Source organism: Crinia signifera, chromosome 8, assembly GCF_055691185.1.
Source record: "Crinia signifera chromosome 8, ASM5569118v1, whole genome shotgun sequence".
Taxonomy (NCBI): Eukaryota; Metazoa; Chordata; class Amphibia; order Anura; family Myobatrachidae; genus Crinia; species Crinia signifera.
Window position 1 is genome coordinate 49785147 of NC_139224.1, and position 26547 is coordinate 49811693.

A 26547-nucleotide genomic window follows, 5' to 3' on the forward strand; every position below is an offset into this window, starting at 1 on the left:
CCGGTTCTCCATCATCATTACTCAGTCCACTCCTCCTCTTTACTCATCTCATTGTTCTCTACAGTAAGGGGCAGATGTATTAAGCCTGGTGAAGGAATAAATGGGTCCATCGTATTAGGTACGGATGATTCGCGAATCATCGCTTCACCGGGCGCACTTTAGGCCGGACTGAATTTGCTTAAAAGTGCTATGGAGGTGCAAGCAATTTTAAGCGAAATTGGCCCAGCGAGGCATGCGAGATTCAGCGTTTAAACGGCACCTGAACGGCACTTCGCACCCTACGGTGCAAAAAGGATCGACCCCAAAGTGTAGAGAAAGAGGAAGGAGATTGCACACCAGCCAAACAACTACCAACTGTCCTTTTCAAACACTCTCTGCACATGACACATCTGCACCACCTGCAGTGCACATGGTTTTGTCCATTAGAGTGTGAATTAGCTTTTGCAAGTGAACCAGAATCAGGTCCATAATTCCTTCTCATGTCCCTGTTGCCACTATATACATAATCTCTTATGTCCCCACCATTCAAAACCTTCATCATTTACCGCTGGATCAGTCATCATTAGCGCCACCATTCTGCATGAATCCTTTATTGCACATCACTACCTCTGCTTATTGACCTGCCATCAGAATACTTTTCTGGGAGTTAGTCTGTGCCACCACTGAGTCTGGCCAGGGTTAATCTGTTCCCCTCCCAAGAAAGTTTAATAATGGTTCTTCAGGATTCTGGGCTGGTTTTGTGTTTGCAGCACAGCGCCCTTTTCATTTCTGTATACACAAAAGCCTTGTCCTCTGAATGGAATGTTACACACGTGTAAGCAAGGAATTGTCATGCCCTGTGAACAGTATCACGGGGGTAAAAATACAAAAATGTACATTGTGTATCAGTCCAGTCCGGATGCCACCCTGGATGTTTGCAGAACAGGACACAGTTGTTCAGGTTCTCCAGGCCAAAACTATCGGGGTTTAGGACTAAGAGAAATAGCCTGCAATTTCATACCTGAGATCCCATCCATGCAGATCCAGTCCAGGTGTTGGAGCAAGCACTTCCAGTAATCAGTCACACGTGTCAGTGCAAGGGCTCAGGGCTCCTGATTCCAGCAAGTGGCCAGGCGGTAGAGGGTGGTGGCCCAGTGGGCTAGAGATAGAGAGACTGTAATCATGTATGCTGTTTGTGGACTGGTGCTTGGTTAAGGTACTCAGTATGTTTGCTGTGGAAAAGACATGTTTCATGTGCTGTGGAAGTTAAACGGACTACTTTTCCCTACAAATGTGTCAATCTTGTCTGGTGGAAGGTTGTTTGTTACAATAATTTAAGGGTTGCTTTGAAATAGAATGTCAGAGAGTCTGTACAATATTGTACCAAGTCACTGTGCAGATAAACATAAAAATAAAACAGGAGGCAGTTCATGTACTGTGTGCATCTAGAGAACAGTATGGCCAATCAGGCGGGCGATGGGACCCTGCATCAGCCAGTGCATAAACACTTTCCGATGCATTTGGCATGGTTGACCTTGCAGCAGGGCTGACCAGAAGACATTACTAACAGGGGAGTGCACAAGTCATGGGTACATGCTAAACCATCTGGCCCATATGTCATTCCCATTTGGCCAGAAAAAACTGATCGGGCTGGGATTGCCCTAGTAGGTGCATCATTGTTTATTTGTAAATGACCTCAAACATGGAATGTGTCTTTAAACTTGATTCTGAACCTTGTAGCAGAAAGGGATGTGATACTAGCACAGTGGTATTCTAATGTGGAAGACAGTTTTGCTAAACCGTTACAAACCATTCATAAGTCAGCCCCATAAGAGGGTCACTCTCCCAGCACTGAATTTTACTAGCAAAAAACATCGACTTGCAAAAGTTAAGTAGAAATCGAAACCCTTAGGTACGTACTGAAATGTAATTTGCCCTTGGACATAAAGTCACAACTAGAGAGCACCCTCCGCAGGTGGGAGACTGAAATCACATGAGATAAATCATAAATAGAAAGTTAGGAAAGGGTCATTTACAAGAAAAGTAATAAAATACCAACTGTGAAACAAAAGACTTAAGGTGCCCATACACAGTACAATTATTGTATACATTTGGACTAGATCGCATAGGTTTTGCAATGCAATGAGAAGAGATCTAGTACAAAAAGTATGTACAGCACTTACTTTTTGAGCTGTGCGTTGAGATGTGTGACGGGAGCGCGCATCTCATCACACCCAGCAATTGTACCGTGTATGGGCACCTTTATTCTCTCTGGCTTTGCCCTTCCAGTCCACCGCATGTGTTTAGATATGGTTACATCTCCAGCTACAAATCACAGGAAGCATATCTACTGCTGATTATTTTAAATATGTTTAAAGTAAAGAAATTAATAATAAAATGGTGTGTGTGTCACACTCCAAAAGCAACCAACACCAGTAATGTTGTGTTATTTTACTGTACACTCAATAAGGGCTATTCAGAGCAGTGATTCCCAAAACTGGTTCACAATGCGCATTAATGGTCCTGGGGGGAGGTGAATTATAGCATACCTCCCAACTTTTGATGTGCCGGAGGAGGGACGTAGGAGCGGTGAAAATTTGGAGGGGGCGTGACCTAATTCCAGGGCGTGGCCTATACTCGCGGCTCTCCTGCGAGGCCACGCCCCCATTTGACGCTATGGGGGCATGACCCAGAGGCTCTGTGAGCCTCTAGCCATGCCCCCAGCCCTCTGGCTGCGGGAATAGACGCTTAGCAGCCGACAGGGGGGAATCCCAACAGCCCCCCCTCACCGCGGGACACTGCCGGCCGCGGGAGGGACAGCAGGACAGGCCTTGATAATCGGGACTGTCCCACTGAAATCGGGACTGTTGGGAGGTATGATTATAGAGGCGCACATCCTGCCACTATATTGCTTACTGATTCGCTTGTTTACCAAGGTTAAGCAGGAAGGTACCAACCACATGTATAAACATCTACTGTCATTGGTTGCAGTGATTATGCCCACCAGAGCACATAGTGCTGATGGCCTCTCTCTCCTCCTGGCTGAACCCAGTGTGCATGAGCTGGATCTTGCTATTATCACAGGATCTCCTATGCAACCCAGAGCCCTCCCTGCTGTAATCTATGAGCAATGACACAGCTGTGGAATTCTATTGCTGCAGGAGTTTGGACAGTCATGCATTACCCCCATATAGGCGTGCTACATATATTGGAATATATTAACATATCATGGTGTTACATCACTATCCTTTGAGGATATTATAAATCCAGGCCTCTAAGGTAGAAAAACATACAAACAACTGTTAACAATGGAAAATTACTTAAGCCACAAGGAGCTGTCATAATTTTATTGTGTACTTTTATTAAATGTTTTAATATACAAGAATTTGATGTTTGTTTGTAAATTTGGAGTAACTCTCCATTTGAGAATTGGGCACTTACAACACTATTGTTTTTGTGATGCTTAGAATTATATGTTGAAATATAGAATGCATTTGCTCTGTAAGTGGCTAATAACGCAAATAATAATGACACTACTCGCTGTTACATTAATGTTTCATTAATTTTCATAGATTGTGGTATGAATGTCCATCACAAGTGTCAGAACAAAGTGGCTAATTTATGCGGCATCAATCAGAAACTCTTAGCGGAAGCCTTGAACCAAGTCAGCGTGGTAAGAAACCAGCACACATGGTATATACATGGGATTTCAGTGGCAAATTCAGAATTTTTAGAGGGGGGTTTCCAAATGTACCCCAAAATCTCCCACTCTGCAGCACATTGGCGTTAACAGCCCTGAGAATTGGTCTTTTTATACACTGCATACTGTATGAAATAGAGTAATAATATTCAACAATACAGATGGTCTGTAGTATAGGCCGTTTCAAACCTTTAAATATGATAAGGGGCCAGGAAAACCAGTACTGCACTTTCTAAGATCACAATCTCCCACGTCATGGTAAGGCCCCAGTCTCTTCCTCCTGGCAGCTACTCTCTGGTCCATTGCAATGTTTGAGGGCTCAGATCCCTGCTCTGTCCCTTACACTGCATGATGTGGTGGCAGCTCTATTGATCATATTATATACCAGCTATTGTCATCATTTTAGGCACTAGCCAAGAGGAGAGGGGTTTCTGGGCAACCAGAAACCCCCCCTGCATTTGCCTATGGATTTATATAGGAGCATTTCTTACATAGTTACATAGTATTTAAGGCTGTAAAAAGTCTCCTGTCCATCCAGTTCAACCTTGGTGTATTAGCTTCATCCCTTGCTATACGTAGTGTATACTGATATGATTTAAGGACAGATCATGATTATTGTTTGTACCCCTGTATGTTTTTAACCAATAGATGTTTGTCCAACCTTATTTAAATGTATTTGTGTCTCCCGACACCACCTCTCCAGGAAGAGAGTTCCATAGTTTGGCTGCCCTGACTGTAAAATAATGTTTTCTTCTAATGGAATCAAATCTTCTTTCCTCTAATCTAAACTCATGACCCAGTGTCCTTGAGTCCTTCCTTACAGTAAAAAGTGCATCTGACAGTTTCTTGTATTGGCCCCTGATATATTTGTACATGTTTAGCATGTCCCTCCTTTAAACGTCTCTTTTCTAGCATAAATTATTCAATCTTTCTTCATAGCTTAAATTCTCCAATCCCTTTATTAGTTTTGTTGCTCTTCTTTGGACTTTTTCCAGTGCTATGATATCCTTTTAATAGTGCGGGGCCCAGAATTGTACTCCATATTCTAGATGTTGTCTCACCAATGCTTTGTACAGTGACATAATAACATTTGAGTCCCTAGTCTCCATACCCCTTTTTATGCATGCGAGTATCCTGTTTGCCTTATTTGTTGCTAAATGACATTGAGCACTACACCCCAGTTTGTTATCTATTTGGACTCCTAGGTCCTATTCAAGTTCTGAAATACCCAGTGCCTCCCCGCTTAGGTTATAGCTAGCACATTGGTTATGTTTCCCAAGATGCATAACCTTGCATTTATCCACATTGAACCTCATTTTCCACATTTTTGCCCACTCGTCGAATTCATTAAGATTGCTCTGTAGCGAGGAGACATCCTCGGTTGATCTAATTACTCTGCTCAGTTTTGTGTCATCAGCAAAGATGAAAAAATTGCTGAGTATACCCACCCTAATATCATTAATAAATATATTAAATAAAAGGGGCCCTAGCACCGACCCCTATGGCACCCCACTTAGTACTGGTATTCTATTTGATACTGCGCCTTTTACGACCACTCTCTGTTCTCTATTACGCAGCCAGTTCCTTACCCATCTACAAATGCTTTCCCCTAGTCCCAGATTTTCCATTTTATTTATCAACCTCTTATGTGTAACCGTGTCAAAAGCCTTAGCAAAATCTAGGAAGACCACGTCTACTGCATTTCCATTATCAAGGTTGTTACTGACATCCTCATAAAAGCCTAGTAAATTTGTTTGGCATCAACGATTCTTCACAAACGCATGTTGGTTATTACTGATTAGCCTGTGAAGCTCTAAATATATTTTTGGATACCATCCCTTAAAAATCACTCAAATAATTTACCCACCATTGATGTTATCTCACCGGTCTGTAGTTAGCTGGGTCATCCCTTTTTCCTTTTTTCTACCTCTGCTATTCTCCAGTCTTTTGGTACCTTACCAGATGATAATGAGTTCTCAAAAACGTAATACAGTGGTGTTGGTAATTCCTCCCTTAATTTCATTAGTACCCTAGGATGGATCCTATCTGGGCCTGGGGATTTGTTGCTTAGATAGATCTGTGTAGTGAAATAGATTTTAAGATCTGGGTTTGCTCGTCTCATTTGTGGTACCTGTATGCTCCACTGTCTGCTTTTCCCTAGTAAACACTGATGAGAAAAACTAATTTAACAATTCTGCTTCTCCCTTATCCGCTGTAAAGCTTTTACTGTTTATATTGGTTAACGGGCCTTTGTTCTCTTTGATTATTCGTTTACTATTGATGTATTTGAAAAACTTCTTGGGATTGCTTTTGCTCTCAGTGGCTCTTCATTTTCCTTTTTAGCTTTTTTGTTTACCCCTTTGCAAATTTTGTTTGATTCTTTGTACTTGCTGAACGCCTCCTTTATCCTTGTAAAATGTAAATGCTCTTGTCTTATTGTTAATTGCTGTCCTTTTTTTGTCAAACCATGATGGCTTTTTCTTATTGAATTGCCATTATTACCTTTAGGGATATATTTAATAGTTAATGAATCAAACACATTTTTTAGTGTATCCCACATTTCTTCTGCATTCTTCCCCTCAAATAACACATCCCACTCTATTTTTAAAGAGTCCCTGAATAAATCGAAGTTGGCTTTCCTAGAATTTAGTATTTTAGCCGGTCCTGTATGTTGTAGTTTACAGAAATTGATTTCCAGTGAGACCATATTATGGTCACTGTTACCTTGATGTTCTATTACTTTGATATTTGAAACTACTGTAAATCTAGATTGTACATTGGGGCAGCACGGACGGTGTAATGGTTAGCATTACTGCCTTACAGCACTGAGGTCATGGGTTCAATCCCCACCATGGCCCTACATGTGTGGAGTTTGTATATTCTCCCCGTACTTGTGTGGGTTTACTCTGGGTAATCCCGTTTCCTCCCACAATCCCAAAAACAAAATATACAGGTAGGTTAATTGGCTTCCAATAAAATTAACCCTAGAATGAATGTGTGAGGGACTGATGTGAATGTTCACATATTCTCTGTAAAGCGCTGCGAAATATGTATGCGGTATATAAGAAACTTAATAAAAACAATAATAAAATAAAATGTTTGTTAATACTAAATTCAATAACGCCCCATTAAGAGTTGGTGTTTCAACCGATTGTGTGATAAACTGATCCGTGAGTAAGTTTAGGAACCCACTGCTTTTTGCTGACTTACATGTCTCATTTGTCCAGTCAATGTCTGGAAGGTTAAAATCCCCCATAATTAATACCTGCCCCTGATCTGACTATTTCTTTATTTGGTTTAAAAGTAGAGACTCATTCCTTTCATTAATGTTAGGCGGTCTGTAGCAGACTCCAATTTAAAATGTTATTAGATTTTTTTTTATTATTTTCCTTTAACTCCACCCACACAGCCTCATTTCTGTCATGCTACTGTACATTATTCCTGTATACCAAGTATCCTACATGAAGTGACTAGATGCCATAGATCCACCCACACATGACAGTTGAACGAGAGTGAAAAGATCATGTGTATAAAGATGAATCATTTTTTTCAGCGATGCAGATTGATCATTCAAAAGATATATTTCATTTCTTTCATTTAGAAATCCAACAGAAAATCAGATTCCAGTTTGGACAACGTTGGCGTCTACGAGGGCGTTATCCCGAAAGGTCCAGGAGCAAAAGGCACTGATGCTCTAGGCAAGTGTGTTCAGTGGTGGGATGAAGTTGTTCTTCATACCTTGGTCTGTGTTGTAAATTGAATTTCCATGTTTCCAGCAGATAACCAGTATGACAAGCTATGGGATGGATTTACTCCCCAACCCTCAGTTAAGGTCTCCATTATCGGCAGTCGTCTCACAGCAGATAATTTTATTTTTCACAAGGTCCTTGGAAAAGGCAGCTTTGGGAAGGTAATTATCTATGGCACTTCCCAAGTTTCTCCTCGTCTTTTGAAAAGATCACCAGTGCGTCACCTATATGCTTCTTCTAGGTGCTGTTAGCTGAGCTAAAACGCAAGAACGAGTTCTTTGCCGTGAAAGCCTTAAAAAAGGATGTGGTGCTGATTGACGATGACGTGGAGTGTACGATGGTGGAGAAACGCGTTCTGGCCATGGCATGGGAAAACCCTTTTCTCACTCACATTTACTGCTCCTTCCAGACCAAGGTAACCAGTTCAATGGGAGGATTCTGACCCAGCTCTATTAACCCCTTGAGTGGTGAGTTGTGCTGGGGCAGGACAAACCTACTGCCCCAGTATCACCACAGAGCTGTGGGCCACGCCCTCCCCCTCATCTCTGCTCCGGGATCGTACTCCGGAGCTCCCGGGCCCTGCCACCGCTGCAGCCTTAGTTCATAATAGGTGGAAGGCTTGGGGATGTTCGGGGGAGCTCGGGCTCCCGCGTTCCCTTGAGCCGCTCCGAACATCCCCGGGCCTGCCGCCTGCTTACTTATACAACTAATGGTGGTGGGGACAGGGGAGCTCTGGCCGGCGTACGATCGCCGGGGAGGGGAGCGGCCGCTGGGGGGGGGGGGGGGTGCCCGGACAGGTGATGCGCCAGTGGTGCACAGCTGCAGGCACCACTGGCGCACACCTTCTTTGTGGTATGCCCAGCAATTTTCCTAGGTTTGTGCTAGGAAAGAGCTTGTGATATTACTGTGGCATGGTGCTTAGCAAATCTGTAAGCCTCATTCTTATCAAAGATTGATTGTACTACATCCCATCTGTAAATATGCCCACACACTTATGCGACTCCTCTGAAGCAGAAGTCGCATAAGAATTCACTGGAACCGCCTGGGAGCTTCCCAGGCTTTTGCATGCGACCCCATTCCCCGCAGTCAGATCTTACATGCAGTAGGTCTGATCTCTGTTCCCATGCGCATCGGATAGTAGTCCGGGGTGAAACACATGCAATTTGCCACTTTCCACCCAATTTGCCATCCCGATCCGTCCGAATCGGGGGAAAAGAGGCCAAACTGCTTTTGCTTCATAATGGTCTAGTTTATTAGCTGAATATTTTATAGTGTGAATGAGAGCTAAAGAAGTCTTTCTCTTTATTAATCTGACCTTCTTGTTTCCCACAAAAGGAACATCTCTTCTTTGTCATGGAATTTCTGAATGGAGGTGATCTGATGTTCCATATACAGGACAAGGGTCGTTTCGATCTGTACAGGGCTACGTAAGTATCTGCCACAGACTGGTAGAATGACGTGTCTGAAAGGAATGACTTCTGTACAGGAAACTTGTCAGTCAAAAATTTTACTCAAAATGTTGAAACTTTTGAATCAGGGAAGTACTGAAGCATTCTATGCATATATAGGAAGTGGTGACTTGCCATACACAAACACAAATAGTAGCAATTGACATATATTATGCAAAATATGCAGTGGAGACTACAGGAACACAATGAAACTGATTCAAAGTTAAATTTTATTTACCACCTGAATTGATTTTTTAACGACTGTACCACTTTTTATTACCTTTCACTCTCTGGGACCCACCAGATGAGGTCACCTGGTGATGGATTGTGAGCCCATATTGTTCATTGCTTAGAGGTGTGCATTCCAAGGCACTATCATTTCAATAAAGTAATATAATTTAATAAGCTACAGCCCATATACTGTTACATCACTTTATAACCGTCTGGTGGAGAAGTTCATAGTTCCAATGTGTTTCATCCACTTCTGGTCTTCATCAGGGGAAAAGCGAGATTGCTTTCAAAGAACTGCCTCATATCCCATAAACGAGGGAACACCAATGAAGCAGCTGTGTTGTCTCTGATGACAAGAAGTGCCTAAGCTCAGGACTTCCCATTACTCATGAACACCTTTTGACCACCAATAGTGCCTGTGTATACGTATAGACTTTGTACATACATATGTAAATTTGTGTGATGTGAAAGGGGTATTAGTAAGTGCCAAAAATTGTATTTCTTTACTGTAGATCCTCTGGCTGTCTCTGGGCCATAGAATAGTTGTAGAAGTGTGTAATTGCTGTGCACAAGACACGGTTATGTGCCAGCTTGTTCTTATTGCAGATAATGACCTTGTATACATCACTATTATGCAGCAAAGTACAAAATGATATTATTTTACTTATAAGTACAGAGAAATTTGAAATAAAAGCAACTTGGAGCTAAACAGTAGCTTGGGATAAATGTACATAGAGATATACTTTCCCCTAACCTATATCCTATCTGTACTGCAGGTTCTATTCAGCTGAGATAATATGCGGATTACAGTTCCTTCACTCCAGGGGTATTATTTACAGGTACGGTAAAACTCTCATACTGTATTACTTATCTCTTATAGCCTATATAGCCAGTTTCCCTTTTCAGGCTTTCCATTGATGTTTTGACAGCAGTAAGCCTTCATTGGGAATGTCACTGTGCACAGCCCCCTCTGTCAGTATTCCTTACCCTTCCTAGTGCTCTGGGGAATTCCATCACTGTATGAGTTGAGCAAATGGCTTCTAGTCCTGGAGCATCTCCGATCTCTCCCTAGGTGGGAGCTATGTGATTACTGTACTGCCCACTGGAGATCTTAGTATGGGAGATGTTCACTATTCCTCACACAGGGACATCTCAGTGTGTAGGCTTTTCCTTCTATGCCATGAACACGTCCTGTTCCGCTATCTGCTGATGGTGCCCTGTATAACCCGGCCACTATCATGTACAAACAGCTGCCTTCAGCTTCAGTGCTTTTAAAAGGCTCTACTGATACTAATGCACCAAAGGTTATGGGATAATAGTTACAGCTTGAAAGGTTTTTTCTTTAGATGCTCTGCAAGTACACAATCTAATGTGCAATCTCTTCTACGAATCAAAATCTTATGTCTTGTTAGTATATAAAATAACCTGCAGAGAAGAGACCTATTTAGAAGCATTGTTTATGTTGTAAAAATAGATCAAGCTATATCTAGAGGCCATTTTGTTTTCTGTTAACGTAAATATTACTCAAAAGTGCCACAGGTGGCTATGCTGTAAAGGTGGGCTCAGAACCACATGTACAACTAACTGTAAATGGTAAAAATGTTGCTAATCTCCTTAAATGTTTACAAATTCATTAAGGTCATAAAGGTCATAAAGTAACTAAGGGGTTATGCAGAGCCGACCATGGTCCTGCGGTTTTGCAAGGAGGTTAATTATTGAACGACTATGCATGCTTTCAAATGTGTAAGGCTATTCAGCAAAACAAAATCCCAAAAAATACCAAGCCGCTCCCGAGTTGATGGACAGGAAGGCGCTATTTGTAACGTTATTTGTGGGTGGTAAACGTCAGTTTTCCAGGAGTGTCCGGGAAAACGCAGGTGTTTTCAGGGCGGGTGTGTGACGTCCGCTCCGGCTTTGATCAGCCTGTTTCTATAGCAGAGTAGGTTCTGCAGTATGCACAGCCTGGGGAAATCATTGGATGGTGAGGTGTGAATGGATTTGCAGCTAGATGCTGATCAGTGGGATTTTCTCACGCCATTCGCAGCCTTGCACAGGGTTGGTATTCACTCTGTCTGGGCCGACTATCTGATCATAGGGCTCTGCTAAATCAACCAGCAGCGATCAGGTCTGAATAACCCAGCAGCAATAATAATATTAATTATTATTAATAATAAGAATAATTCATAATATTTTATCCATTTTTTATGGTCAAGTTGCAAAGAAATTCCTTTTTTTTTTTTTTTTTTTTAGAGATCTGAAGTTGGACAACGTGATGCTGGACAAGGATGGTCACATCAAGATTGCAGATTTTGGGATGTGCAAAGAAAATGTCTTTGCAGATAATAAAGCTAGCACGTTCTGTGGAACCCCGGATTATATTGCACCAGAGGTTGGTATTGCTAATATTTATTTAAATCTTGAAAGCGCGCACTCTGTGACACTCTACAAAACATTTTTCTATGTGAAAAGGTTTCTGGACTCTATGTTTTTTTTGTATGACGATTGTAATTTATTAGGCGGGCCAATCAATTTAGACTAAATGTCTATTGATCTATCTGTGGATTTGTATATGTATAAACAACGACTAAGGACAGGATGGTGTTTTCTAACACATCTGGTAAAGTACGGTCTGCTATAATGACCCACTGGCACATCTTGAGTACGGATCCAGTGTTGGAGGACTCATGTAATATACCCCCACTATTTTGTTACAAGCGGAGCCAAAATATCAGACAACATGTTGTCTATTCCGACATTACTCCACTAGTGGACAGAGTGGGTATCTGGCTGGACATTAAGAAAGGCTCATTTAGATGCTCTGGATGTGTCAATTGTCAACATGTTATGAGGGGCAGCAGTTGGCAGTATAAACTTGATGGACGTACTTATACTTTGAAATATCGTATGGATTGTGATACCAGATACGTGGTGTATATTGTGATGTGCCCATGTCACAAGATATATGTGGGCAAAACTGTCTGAACTTTGAAAGAGAGGATTGCTGCTCACCGCTCCTCGGTGAAAAAGGCATTAATGAAAGTTGATAAGATGACGACTCCTGTCGCTAGACATTTTGCTAACTGTGACCATCGGATGAAGGATTTGAAATTCATGCCGATTGACCACATTCCCCCCATGAGGAGAGGGGGTGATCGACATAGAAGGCTACTCCAACGCGAGAGCCAATGGATGATTTACAGTCCCTTGCTCCCAATGGGCTCAATGAGGAATTGAATATGTACGGTATATCTTTATATAATGATGTGTGGTGTAAATCTGGTGGAGTCTATTGGGTCTATTTGCCCCAGATGGCACAATGTAGGTATGAATACACGTGCATATTTTTTCTGAATTTCTTGGTATATAGTTGTGTGCCTTTTTATAGGTTTCCTTTTGTTTTCTTTATTTCTATTTTTTATTCTTTTTGATAACACATGCTCAGTGTGGTGAAGGCTATGTTCTGATTGTATATAGGTCCCGTAGATGCTAGTATATACATATGGGACGTATTTATATTTATAATGGATTAATCTTGTTGGTCTAGATACCTATACACACTGGGCAATGTACATCCGTTATATTTTGTTATTTATATTTATTTATTTTGTGCTGTTTACTTTGGATGACTATGGTGCTGGGTCCCCATGACAATGGGGGTGTGGCGATGACAACATCCTGTTTGGTGCAGCAGCCTAACCACTCCCCGCACTCTTTGGCCGGGCATACATGGTTCCGCTTCCGGTTCTTTGGTTCCGGATGTGATGCTATGGCGCTGGGCGGAAGTGAGGTGGCGGAATGGTGGCGACACGGTCTGGATAGCGTCTGGTCCACCCCTAATCATGGGTGAATATGATTTAATCCACCACTGTTTATAAGGTAAATTGGGGCATAATTCAAGTTATACCCTTTGAGAAAGGCGCAAAGGCGCCGAAACGGCCCGTTAGGGTACCGAATTGCTCCACGGCTTGTGAATATGCTGCCTTGATCCGTGCTATGTTTCATATTAATCTGCTACTGCCAGTGGATAAGTATTGGCCTACCTTCTTGCCTAAATAAATGTGCTGGTAATTCAATCTTCTGTGGATGTGCTGGTCTTATCATTTGCACTCTGAGTGGTGCTTGTTTTTTTATATATATATATATATATATATATATATATATATATTATTATGTATGTGGTACCGGGACACTTCTGTCACTTACATACCTCCCAACAGTCCTGATAATCGCGGGAACGTCCCGGTTTCCGGGGACGTTCCTGCGGCAGGGGGGGTTAAGGGCAGTTGGTAGTCCCCCCGTTAGTTGCTGGCAAGCTGCGAGCAGAAAATAGACGCTGTGCGCATGCGCACAGCATCTATATCCGAAGTGAAGCTACAAGTTGGGAGGTATGCACTTACTGTATGTCTTATTTCAATAAGAATTATTTGTTTATGCTGAATTACAGTTTATGTGCGCAATATCAGATATTTTCAGAGCCCTTTTACTTTATTTCTGTAGTTTCTCTGCAGAGAAGTATAATCCATAAATCACAGGTTCTCAAACTCCGCCCTCAGGACCCCACACAGTGCATGTTTTGCTGGTCTTCTCACAGAATCACAAGTGATATAATTAGCTCCAAATGTGGTTCTTTTAAAATTTGTCAGTGAGTAATGAATGTGCTTGTCAAGCTGCCGGGTGACCTGGAAAACGTGAACTGTGTGGGGTCCTGAGGACCGAGTTTGAAACCCTGCCATAAAGTATAAGAGGCAAAGACCTATGGCAGTCTGAAATTCGCCACATAAATTTACCACGACTAATTGAGTCACCCGGGGCTATGCTATTAGCCCCACCTCCAGCACTAATCAGGGGTTTGGCCTAATAAGTTTTCTTTAAAGCTGTGGTCACAGAAATACACAGCTCTGTGGCTTTTTGCGGGAGCTAATGGAAACCATTAGCTGTGTGGGATCATTTATCCCACGGTAAAAATGGGCTATAATTATATAGGCCGATCATGAAAAAATTCCATTATTACACTATATGGGTTTTAAGTCCAAAAATATATGTAGTATTTAAAAAAAGAAACAAAAAAAAACACACACACTAATAAGGAATCAAGGCTTACTGTATCTCAGTTTGTCCACCACTGGGTTTCTGGACACCGCTTGTCACCAGCTTATAAGATCAATACAAAGATGGGCAACTATGTTTTGTCCTGACATCTCCAAAATAGCAGCCGGATATCCTCACAGTTTGTTATACACTGATAAAATAACTCCTTTTGTAAAGGTCCCCATACTCTGAGCAGGTCCCCATACTCTGAGCCAATGTCGGCTGATTCCGACAAAGCGGGCTGTCAAGTCGGGTCAGTTTGGTGTCCCGGGCGCATCGGCCATGAGTCGGTTTTTCGGACCTGCTGGCCGTCCAACTACCTGACCAGGGACCTCCCTCCCGGCAGCAAGATGGGACGCATGCGAACAAGCACAACAAAGTGTGATGGATCGCATGCGTCCCGGGCAGCTCGCGGGTTATTGGGTGGCGTACACTGCTGCGAGACATTGTACCAGTGTATGGCCACCTTTTTAAGGCTTCAGGTGTTTTTTAAATAAAAAACAAACATAGGGCCCATGGATAGCACATGATAAGGTGCTTGCAGCAGCTTATCGTATGTGATCCATATTAATGCAAATTTAGGAGGAGGTGCATACCGCCCCTTGCCTGCATACCGCCCCCCGTCAGCATACCGCCCCCCGTCAGCATACCTCCCCCTGCCTGCATACCTCCCCCTGCCTGCATACCTCCCTCTGCCTGCATACCTCCCCCTGCCTGCATACCTCCCCCTGCCTGCATACCTCCCCCTGCCTGCATACCTCCCCCTGCCTGCATACCTCCCCCTGCCTGCATACCTCCCCCTGCCTGCATACCTCCTCCTGCCTGCATACCTCCCCCTGCCTGCATACCTCCCCCTGCCTGCATACCTCCCCCTGCCTGCATACCTCCCCCTGCCTGCATACCTCCCCCTGCCTGCATACCTCCCCCTGCCTGCATACCTCCCCCTGCCTGCATACCTCCCCCTGCCTGCATACCTCCTCCTGCCTGCATACCTCCCCCTGCCTGCATACCTCCCCCTGCCTGCATACCTCCCCTTGCCTGCATACCTCCCCCTGCCTGCATACCTCCCCCTGCCTGCATACCACCCTCTGCCTGCATTTGCAATTGCTTAAAACTGCAATTCTAAAGGAACATCACGAACATCGCTTGGGATGCTCCTCTGCAATGGCCAGCTTGAGTAAGAATGTGCAATCAGTCATGAATTAAAGTCATAATTAAAAATTTTAGATTAGTTTTGTGACTGGTTAGGACAAATCTTTAAAATTCCTCTTTATAGCCTATTTTTAGTAGACACGGTTCCAACATCAACTAATTTGACATCTTCTTTTTTTTATGGTTTAGTGTAAAGTCTCCAATCTTTATTCCCACAGATCTTGCTTGGACATAAGTACACCTTTTCTGTGGACTGGTGGTCATTTGGAGTCCTGCTGTATGAGATGCTGATTGGACAGTCTCCTTTCCATGGGGACGATGAGGATGAGCTATTCGAATCCATTCGAGTGGACACTCCCCACTATCCACGTTGGATCACAAAAGAGTCCAAAGACATTCTGGAGAAGGTAAAGGGGGGCATTTATTGTATTTATCAACCACTGTCTCTAAAGTCACAACTTGGGCTAAGTAGTGCTTGTAAGTGGCTTAGATTTCTTTTTCTTTATCTTCAAGTTTTTTGAGAGGGACCCGACAAAGAGACTTGGAGTAATTGGGAACATCAAGCTACACCCTTTCTTCAAGACCATTAATTGGACTGCTTTGGAAAAGAAAGAAGTGGAACCCCCCTTTAAACCTAAAGTGGTATGTTCTTGTAGCTGGCCTGCTCATATATACAACAGTGGTGTGTTCTTGTAGCTGGCCTGCTCCTATATACAACAGTGGTGTGTTCTTGTAGCTGGCCTGCTCCTATATACAACAGTGGTGTGTTCTTGTAGCTGGCCTGCTCCTATATACAACAGTGGTGTGTTCTTGTAGCTGGCCTGCTTCTATATACAACAGTGGTGTGTTGTGGCTGGCCTGCTCCTATATACAACAGTGGTGTGTTGTTGTAGCTGGCCTGCTCCTATATACAACAGTGGTGTGTTGTTGTAGCTGGCCTGCTCCTATATACAACAGTGGTGTGTTGTTGTAGCTGGCCTGCTCCTATATACAACAGTGGTGTGTTGTTGTAGCTGGCCTGCTCCTATATACAACAGTGGTGTGTTGTTGTAGCTGGCCTGCTCCTATATACAACAGTGGTGTGTTCTTGTAGCTGGCCTGCTCCTATATACAACAGTGGTGTGTTCTTGTAGCTGGCCTGCTCCTATATACAACAGTGGTGTGTTGTTGTAGCTGGCCTGCTCCTATATACAACAGTGGTGTGTTGTGGCTGGCCTGCTCCTATATACAACAGTGGTGTGTTGTGGCTGGCCTGCTCCTATATACAACAGTGGTGTGTTGTAGCTGGCCTGCTCCTATATACAACAGTGGTGTGTTGTGGCTGGCCTGCTCCTATATACAACAGTGGTGTGTTGTAGCTGGCCTGCTCCTATATACAACAGTGGTGTGTTGTAGCTGGCCTGCTCCTATATACAACAGTGGTGTGTTGTAGCTGGCCTGCTCCTATATACAACAGTGGTGTGTTGTAGCTGGCCTGCTCCTATATACAACAGTGGTGTGTTGTAGCTGGCCTGCTCCTATATACAACAGTGGTGTGTTGTGGCTGGCCTGCTCCTATATACAACAGTGGTGTGTTGTGGCTGGCCTGCTCCTATATACAACAGTGGTGTGTTCTTGTAGCTGGCCTGCTCCTATATACAACAGTGGTGTGTTCTTGTAGCTGGCCTGCTCCTATATACAACAGTGCTGTGCTGTTGTAGCTGGCCTGCTCCTATATACTATACAACAGTGCTGTGCTGTTGTAGCTGGTGTACTGGTGTACACCTATATGAAACAGTGGTTTTATATATTACTGCCTTATAAATGTATTCAAAGCGCTTCACATTTTGTTATGTTACAGCCTTATTCCAAACTGGAATGAATATTTTTTTCCTGTCAAAATTCTTATCACAATACCCCATAATAACAACGTGAATTTTTTTTTGCAAGATATTTGCAAATTTATTAAAAAGAAAAAACTAAGAAATCCAATGTACATAGGTATTCACAACCACACCACATACCCTGCACCCATATAAAGTATACTTATCTATCCAGAGTCCCCGAAATCACTGGATATGGGCATTAGAGAAGTCTTCAGGATCGGAGCATACAGGCGCCATGTTCTTGGAGACCTGCACAGTAGACTCTCCTGCACTGACAAAGAGACGGGAGCCTCCACATGGGCCCTCTCCTCTCTTAAGGCCCATACACACTAGGAGACTCTCATTCCAAAAGACTTTCCCAAAATCTCTGAGAGATTTATCTTTCACCAAAGTAGTGCGTACACACTGAGCTATGTTCCCCATAGAGCAAGAGATTTTCAGGAGGTGAAAGACTTTGCGGAAAATCTTTCATATATAAGGCTATTTACATAATGGGCGGGGTTTGAATTCCAAGGGTGGGAGCAGTGGCCATTTTATTCAGTGCATTTCTGTTATTAAGGCCTGATTCAGAACTGATCGCTGGGCTGCGTATATTCGGAGGCTAGCGATCAGGTAAACGCCACCTCGGTTGGGCAAAATCCCACCCATGTGCATGGCATCCTTGCACATAGGGAGAAATCCATTTACCTGCGCCAGCAATGTATACATTCCCACCATAACATAATATGCATTGGTGGGCAGTGGTGCCAGTAATATATACATTGCTGGCCTGTGCCAGCAATGTATATACAGATGGGGCCGCTGCATCGGAGCGGCTTCCATTGTGCCATTCCACGTTGTCTGCCAGAATGGGGCGTGTGCGCAGGAGACGCTTGCGAGCCACATTCTCGGCAACGAGACACTTGCGCTCACCCGTCCTGCCATCCGCCATCTCCTGCCAGCTACAGCAATATGGCAATATGGCGAGCTGGCGGCAAGGGGGAGAGTGGCCCCATCTGTATGACAGCCTTATAAATATCGTTGGTGGGCAGTGGTGATAATAATATATACATGACTGGCATGTGCCATCCATGTATATATTACTGCCATATATATATATCGTTGGTGGGCAGTGGTGACAGTAATAAATACATGGCTGGCATGTGTCAGTCATGTATATATTATTGCCTTTAGAAAAATCATTGGTGGGCAGTGTATGTTCCGCACAGTGCAGGGGGAGGGAGCGGGATGGGGCGTTTAGGCAGCCAGGGCACCACGCAGGGATGTGAGGCCGGGAGAGCAGAGCTGCAGGCCGCCCCCAGCGTGGGAGAAGGCAGAGCGGCACATGTGGCAGCAGCTGGTGAGTATGCTCCGTGTACAGGGTGGGGGAGGGTGCAGGGCAGTCAGCCGGGCTGTAAGTAGCTCATCTTTCAGCCCGGCTGCTGTACACACTCAGCAATGATGGCTTAGAAACCAGCCATCCTCGCTGGTATGCTGGTAAAACCAGCATATGGAAGACTTTGCTAGTGATGATGCGGGAGTGCGCTTCATTGCTAGTCTTCCATCGGTGGGCCATACACACTAGGCGATTTTCAGTTGAAAATCTCTCAAAACAGCTAAAATGAGCAATTTTCTGGTAAAAATCGGCTAGTGTGTATTGGCCTTTAAACCACCCCTGATTCTTTTACACCAGTCATATCGTGATTCTGTACAAGCTCTCATAATTCCTTATTAGTGTGCGCTGTCAGACATCTTCCCCAATTCTGTACTCCAATTTATTTATAAAGGTTCACCATTTGTTTTTCTTCACAGAAATCTCCTAGCGACTATACCAACTTTGACCGCGAGTTCCTCAGTGAGAAACCACGACTATCCTACAGCGACAAAAACCTCATCGATTCAATAGACCAGACAGCGTTCCAGGGATTCTCCTTCATCAACCCCAAAATGGAGCGACTCCTGGAGAAATGACAGCAGCACTCCATTCCAGAACTGTAGCCATAGGGTTATACTGAAAGGAATACCATTGAAAACAGTGTCAAAACTTTTGTCTCCTATGAATCCCTATACTGGGGAAGAGACCAGCCAGCATGGAGCACTGTTTTCGGTGTGATCACTCCAGTTATGAAAGGGTTATTTTTATTTTTTACTTAATATATTCCCGATGTAGAACAGTCCTCTCATCTGTATACTTGAATATAGTTTATATGTCCACAAATTATAAATATTTGCTAAAATATGCATTTTGCTGTATATACTGCTAAGGGGATATAAGGAAACTTTTGTGGGTGGTTAGACGGGAATGTGACAAGGGACTCCGATGAAAATATTTTTTACAGTCCACTCCAGCTTTGTTCTAAAAATAAATGGGTATAGAGAATGCCAAAGTGGTCATTTTGTGGTTTATTCCCTTCTTTATTATGTGGAATACATAAGATATGAAGATAAGTGCACATATCAACACTGTTACCCATAGGGGCAGATGCAGTTCTGAAGCTATCCAATTAATGCCATATTCCTGCGTATTAGTCAATCACTGGAGGGTGCACTTACGCATTAAACACCCTCTCAGGGATTTATCATGCATATGTAGTTTGCATAATAATTAAAACCAAATCCTTAAGGCCCATACCCACTATGGCGGGGAGGGAGGGGAGGAGCGACGCAGCATGACCATCATTAAAGGGTCTGCATTATGTATGTTGTGTCCACCTCCCTCCCTACCTGTTTTCCCTGGCTTTTCCCATCACCATTCCTATTCCTTCGACCTATCTCTTCGAATGTATAGATTTTCCTCTTATTTCATGTCTAAACTGCATAACTATGTATTGAACGGTTTATTTCTTTAGGTACTATAAGAGATGTCCTTGAAAATAGGATGCTGGAACGTTGGAGGGATTAATTCCCCCCAGAAACGTAAGCGCATACTGTTGCAGGAAACACATCTCAACATCAGAATCACTTAAACTCAATGCTTTGAAATGGTCTATACGGTCATCTGCTATACGGTCATATACTGTCAAAGCCAGGGGCTAGTGATTCTAGCAAAATTCCATCTCCCTCTTACCGTCAAGAATGTAACGGCTGATGACACATCGCTAAAGAACAAGGCTCCGTCATTTTGTGGCATTGTCACTCCTCTTTAGCCACCTCCCCTAAATTGAAGGAGGGAGTCTTATAGGCTTGGGATCTATATGAACAAACTACCTCAGTTCTCCTAGACACTGACCCCACATTATTTTGGCAAGCCTCAAAAGCCACTATCCGGGGCTGTATCATATCCTACTCATCGCACCAGTGCAAAATCACACGTGACTACTTAAAAGCCCAAGACAATCTGTCTCACTCCTCCCAAACATTTAAAAATAACCCTGCTCCTGTCACTAACTCAGAGTACAGTACATCACTGCAAAGTCTACCTTTGAGGAATTATTTGTGAAATTGGAATAGTGGTACACATTCACAAAATAATTAAAATTACAAAAATATGGAAACAAATCCAGTAAGCTATTATCTAACCCAGGAGTGTCCAACTCAAATTCATCGGGGGCCGCATCAGCAGTTTGGTCACCCTCAAAGGGCCGGTTGTATCTGTAGGTCCCCCTGTATAATTATAATGCCATGACACCACAGGCTGCTCCCCCCTGTATAAAATAAAATGAATGCCATGATACCACAGGCTGCTCCCCCTGTATAATAATAATACCATGACACCACAGACTGCTCCCCCTGTATAAAATAATAAAAGTAATGCCATGACACATAAATGATTATACAGGAGGAGCAGCCTGTGGTGTCATGGCATTATTATTATTATACACGGGGACACATCAGGAAACAGCAGATATATATATATTTTTTTTATTGTGAGTGTGATCCTCATCCTCACTTACTGTTTCTCCGTCTGTCCTGCAGCTGCTGCGGCTTCCAGCTTTTCTTCACTGCTTGCTGCGGCCACACTGTCCCCGACTCCCGGTCCAGCTTCCCTGCCTGCTCCTACTTCTCTACAGACGCATGGGCGGGCGGCGTCATCGTCATGACGTCCCCACCCAGTGTCTGTCACTACCGGGCATCAGAGGGAACAGGCGGCCGGGCCCTCCTCCACGTAGCCGTGGAGGCCGGCGGCCATGTTTCTGTAGCCGCATACATATGTGCCTACAGGAACATGGCTGCCGACAGTGGAGGAACAGGTAAGGCGGCCGCGGTGGGGTGGGTGAGAGGAGGTGGCCTAGGCAGGAGCTGGGACACACTGCCCTGCGTGCTATCTCCTCGCGCGGGCCACATGACGAGGTCTGGCGGGCCGGATTTGGCCCGCGGGCCTTGTGTTTGACACCCGTGATCTAACCTATTGAAAGGGCCGAGAACCCCAGCTGTAATCCACCCTTTGAAAATAGACAACAAAACAAAAGCCTCCCCTGACAGACAAATAGCTGATTTCCTTAATAAAGTCTACACAAACCTTCTGGGATCAATTCCCCCATCCCAACACTACCAGAAGAAACCAGGTGATCTTAGTTCCTGATATCACACCACAAGAAGTATGGACAGCTATTGCCAACTTGAAACCAGGCACGGCTCCAGGTCCAGGTGGACTTGCTTCAGAATACTACAAACTATTAGCACTAAAAATATCTCAATGCCTGGTAAAAACTTTAAATGATACTCCAACACAGTAGTCTCCCCTCCCACTTCAATACAGCAAAAATATGTGTATTACCAAAGCCAGGAAGGGACCGGACAGACCCAGACTCATACAGGCCAATATTGCAGACTTTTGTAATCTCCTCTCCGGGAGAAGCCCGGAGAGGAGACTCTCAGCAGGAGTTCAGGGGCGGGGCTTAAGCATTCTGTCATTGGCTAAAATGACACAATTATGCCACTTTAGCCCGCCCCCTCCACGGAGATCTGCAGAACTGGTTATTTAAACGCCGAGGTGAGGGGGATGAAGCCGCGATGGGGGGGGGGGGGGGGGGGGGGGGAAAGCGGGGGGCCCCAGAAACCTGGAGGGTTGCCCACCTTTCTGGGGGCCGGGAGGTGACCAGGTCTTTTTGGACCCTTACAGCCATTCCGGGAGGATAGGCAACCCTGCTATAAACTCTTGACTAAGATCCTGGCAGAGAGACTCAAACCGATTGTCCCACTTCTGGCTCATCACAACCAGACGGGATATGTATCAGGGAGGAACCTGATCCCAAATATTAGACAAGTCCTGACAGTTGTGTGTGACTCCCAGTGCGCCGTGTCAAATACTCCTAAAGTTATTTTATCCCTTGACAATGAAAAAGCCTTTGACATTGTGCACTGGGATCATCTCTTTAACACACTGAAGCGCTTTGGTTACCACCAATATTTATTTCATGGCTTAACACAGTGGTTCCCAAACTGTGTGCCGTGGCTCCCTGGGATGCCTCGGGACACTTGCAGGGGTGCCACGGGTTGGTGGACCAGGACCAATTCAAATTATTTATGGTCAATTATTTATGGACAAAACCAGTGCTGGTGGCTGCCAATCATAAAATATGTGTATAATCAGAAGCAAATCCTGCCCTTTACCACATAACTGAACCTAAGAAGCACATATAAACACAGGCTACTTAATTTTATATATTTTTGGGGGGGCCTAGGGGTGCCGCGTAAAAATTCTGATACTCTAGGGTGCCGCGATCCGTAAAAGATTGGGAACCTCTGGCTTAACACATTGTATATATCCTCCTCCTTTTTCTCCAGGATCTGCAATAATGTTATTTCTGAACAGTAGACATTTATAGAGTCTACTACTGCCTCTATATAGGACTAACCCTTGGTAGTCACCTAATTTCCCACAACATACAAATACAAACAATTCGAGAATGGGGGTTCCAATATTTGGGGCGCAGAAATATGATAGTTCCTTCAGGTTATAGTGTTTTTATAGTCTATAGACTCTATATTATTCCTGGTTCTCCAACTCCAAGGTATGTTGGCATAAATATGGAACACAGATGAAAAATAGAAGTTAACCACCTGTACCGTTATGTATAAGAATATGCTTTATGCTGGACAAAAATTGGGCGAACCCAAACTCACGGTAAGTATAGATATGTATGGGCCTGTAACGTTTACTTTTTCAGGTTCTTCTTTATTCTCTCTTCTCTAGGTGAAGATCTATGATATTGCCGGAGGTGATCTGTGTTGCTGCAATTGAATATGTGATCTCTGTAGATATTAATGCATGTAAAAAAATAAGTGTTTTAAGTGTGATTGATTTTTATTAGATGCTTAAGATCACCCAAGTGCACTGACTTTATCTTGTGACAAGCGTACCTCACTCACCAAGGTGGGGGGAGGTTAACACATATCAAGGTATCTTTAATATATGGTGACATTGAATCGTACCAAACTCACTATGAAATAATTCTTTTAAAACACATAGTGGTTTCTTTGTGTGGATATCTCCTCTTTTCTTTATACTTTCATTGTGTCCCGTGTATACATGTAAAACAAAATAATCGTGAAATCAGCGAAAACTCAAAACAAGTTTAAAGGTTTTGGTAAGCGTACACCACGTACAGCCAGCTTCTCTGGCTACAAAATCAATATAAATACATCTGAACTCCTTCCCCTCAAGGGCTCCCCACTGATTTTTCATCCCAAGCTGAATTTAACACTATAAAAGTTAAACACATATTATGTACCTACGCCTACAGATCCCAAATAAAATTGAAAATTTGTATGACATTAATTTAACGCCAGCTATCACTACTATAAAAACCAACACGGAAAGCGGCAGGACCTCCCTCACTCTCTTTTAGGTAGGATTGAGGTAATGAAATCCATAATTTTCCCTAAACTGACCTAGATAATGCAACTACTCTCCATTTAAAATTTCTTCCTCTGACATCCTGAACATCAGCAGCCTCTGCAGTATACATTTGGAGATGTAAAAAGCCCAGAAACTACAGATGTCTAAACCTGAGGGAGGATTGGGCTATCCTAACCTATTACTACGTTCCAGGACCCAGTCTAATGCATATCTAGTAAGAAGTGCTCTAGAGTATAGTATAACTGGACTGCGCTATTTTTTTTATACGTACTCCAAGAAGCCACTTCTCCCGGACATCTACGCACATTTGTTTTTCAGTGACTCCTACAATTCATGGTGGTCTTTATGTAAAACCCTAACCACTGTTCTCCGCAATATGTGGACCTGTGGATCTATGAAAAAATTTTGGTACAAAATCATACATTACCTTAACTCCACATATGGTCTCCAAGTTACCTTACTCCCAACCCCTCTATTGTTTGTTAATTTTGATGCATGGCAACTATCTAGATATAAAATTGATCCGATACCATTCCGGATGATATTGGTCACTACGGCCAAAAAAATAATCTTGAAATTGTAGCTCTCAAAGAAGGCTTCCTCTGTCTATGCTATTGAAACCTATGCACTTTGAGTAATCCGATGCTTCTTTGCATTTTTATAACAAAAATAGTTTTCAGAGGCAATGGGGTCCTTTTGCAGCAACCTACCTGCAACTAAAGATTAAACCCATGGATGTCTACTCCGTACTGTACATCTAATGCTTCTAGACCGCTTGATATGTTACATGTTTGATTTATTTGAAACAACTACTGAAGATATATAGAGGGTTATTGTAGTTGAGTCGCAAGGCTATGAATGCGCAGCCTTGCGAATGGTGGCCTGGCCACCACCCATTCGCAAGGGCGATTTCTATCGCAGGGCCTGCGAATGGATGTCGGCGCCCATCGAATGATGGCGAAGGTGCACGCATATAAAAGTGACAAGTCACTTACATATGTGTGGACGCTCAGGAGGAAGTTGGCAGGCAGTTGACATCCGGTGATGTCAGCTGGCTGCCCCCGCATCATTGGGGCATTTGCATGGGAACGCCCCACGCCCCCATACTTGGGTGCATGCAGCCGGCGAACAGGATGTTCTCCGTAGCCGCAGGCACCCGTAGATGTGCAGAAATGATCTTGCACATGCGCCCACCATCGGAGCCCCTGCTAATATTCTAGGCCGTGAGAACGGACCAGAATAAGGCCCATAATCTCCACTCTCCCCTATTTTACGATCACAAAAAAAACGTTTTTTCAAACAGATTGACACCAGTGCCCATTAGTGAAGACCATGCTACAGCATGGTCTTCACTGTATTGGAGCTAGGGTGTGTTAAATACTGCTGCTGAAAGCATTAAACCCACCCAGTACACTGAAACATTCAGATAGGGGGAGGGGCTTGGTTTGGATTGAGCAGCAGGAGGCTGTAGCTTCCCGGTCTTATCCGAAAGCATACATTCTGTGAAAAAGATACTTTGTAGAAAGAGAAAACACAAAGTAACAAATTATATAAGTTCCTGTGGTTCCCTGTGAAATTATTTTGAGCCTTCTCCAAACATTCTATTGGCTTCTAAAGTGAAGAGATAGTGCTGCCCTGGAAATATGAAAGCATAACTTTCTATATAGCAGCCTGCTACTTAAACAACACCTTAACAATGATAATAACTGTACTGTACGGGACTTTTGAAGCCCATTTCTTCTGAGGAAAGAAAAGATATATATAAAACTAAGTCGTGTCAACGGATAATACTGAACACTTTCATTGGTACTTGTTTCCTAGCACGGCCACAATCTTTGGGATCGTGTACTTTTTAAGTTAAGGTACACGATCCCCGCGATGGACCCGATTTCCTTTGAAATCAGATCCATTTTGCCAGCAAAGGAAAAATCGGGGGCATCGCGTCGGTCGGGACCATTAACATTGGTCCCGACGTGACCGACGCGATGCCCCCGATTTTGCCATAGGCTTCAATGTTAAAATATTTTTTAACATTGAAATCGGGAGCATCGCGTCGGTCTTGTGCCATTATAATGGCACAAGATGAGATGGACTTGATTAAGTCCATCTCACATAGGAAAAAATGTGAAATGGGCCAATATGACCCATTTCACATTATATATGGCCCCGTCGTCACCCCACATTAAACGCCAACCTGAAGCGTGGCGGCGGTGCGCGTCCTCCGACCTTTTCATTCCCCTACTATACACGTCGGCGTGGAGTTGAGAATATATAGTGTGGCGAGCGCACGCGTATACCTGTGAAGTTATACGCGTCCCCTCGCCACGCTTCGGGCTCGCCACACTATATATTCTCAACTTCACGCCGACGTGGATAGTAGGGGAATGAAAAGGTTGCAGGACGCGCACCGCTGCGCTCGCCACGCTTCGGGTTGGCGTCTATCGTGGGGTGGGGTTTACGTTGTAAAATTTGGGGGTCTAGGGAATATTTTACATTGAATCCAATGTAAAATCGGGTCCCAGGGACCCTATTCACATTTGATTCAATAAAAAAA

The 26547-nt window shown here is 43.7% G+C and overlaps 1 protein-coding gene across 2 annotated transcripts in view; it reads left to right on the top strand.

The window, feature by feature from the left end:
- The window catches only part of PRKCD (protein kinase C delta), a 74050-nt gene extending 54481 nt beyond the window's left edge, over positions 1-19569 (top strand). The window contains exons 9-18 of one of the 2 annotated variants that reach the window (XM_083156327.1): positions 3552-3652; positions 7281-7377; positions 7456-7589; positions 7670-7843; positions 8764-8855; positions 9884-9946; positions 11358-11496; positions 15566-15754; positions 15861-15989; positions 19004-19569. In XM_083156327.1, coding sequence (XP_083012453.1) covers positions 3552-3652; positions 7281-7377; positions 7456-7589; positions 7670-7843; positions 8764-8855; positions 9884-9946; positions 11358-11496; positions 15566-15754; positions 15861-15989; positions 19004-19162 — 1277 coding nt within the window. In that variant the 3' untranslated portion in view covers positions 19163-19569. The remainder of the gene's footprint in view (positions 1-3551; positions 3653-7280; positions 7378-7455; positions 7590-7669; positions 7844-8763; positions 8856-9883; positions 9947-11357; positions 11497-15565; positions 15755-15860; positions 15990-19003) is intronic. The other variant, XM_083156329.1, reaches the window with a different exon arrangement.
- The last annotated feature ends 6978 nt before the right edge of the window (positions 19570-26547 follow it).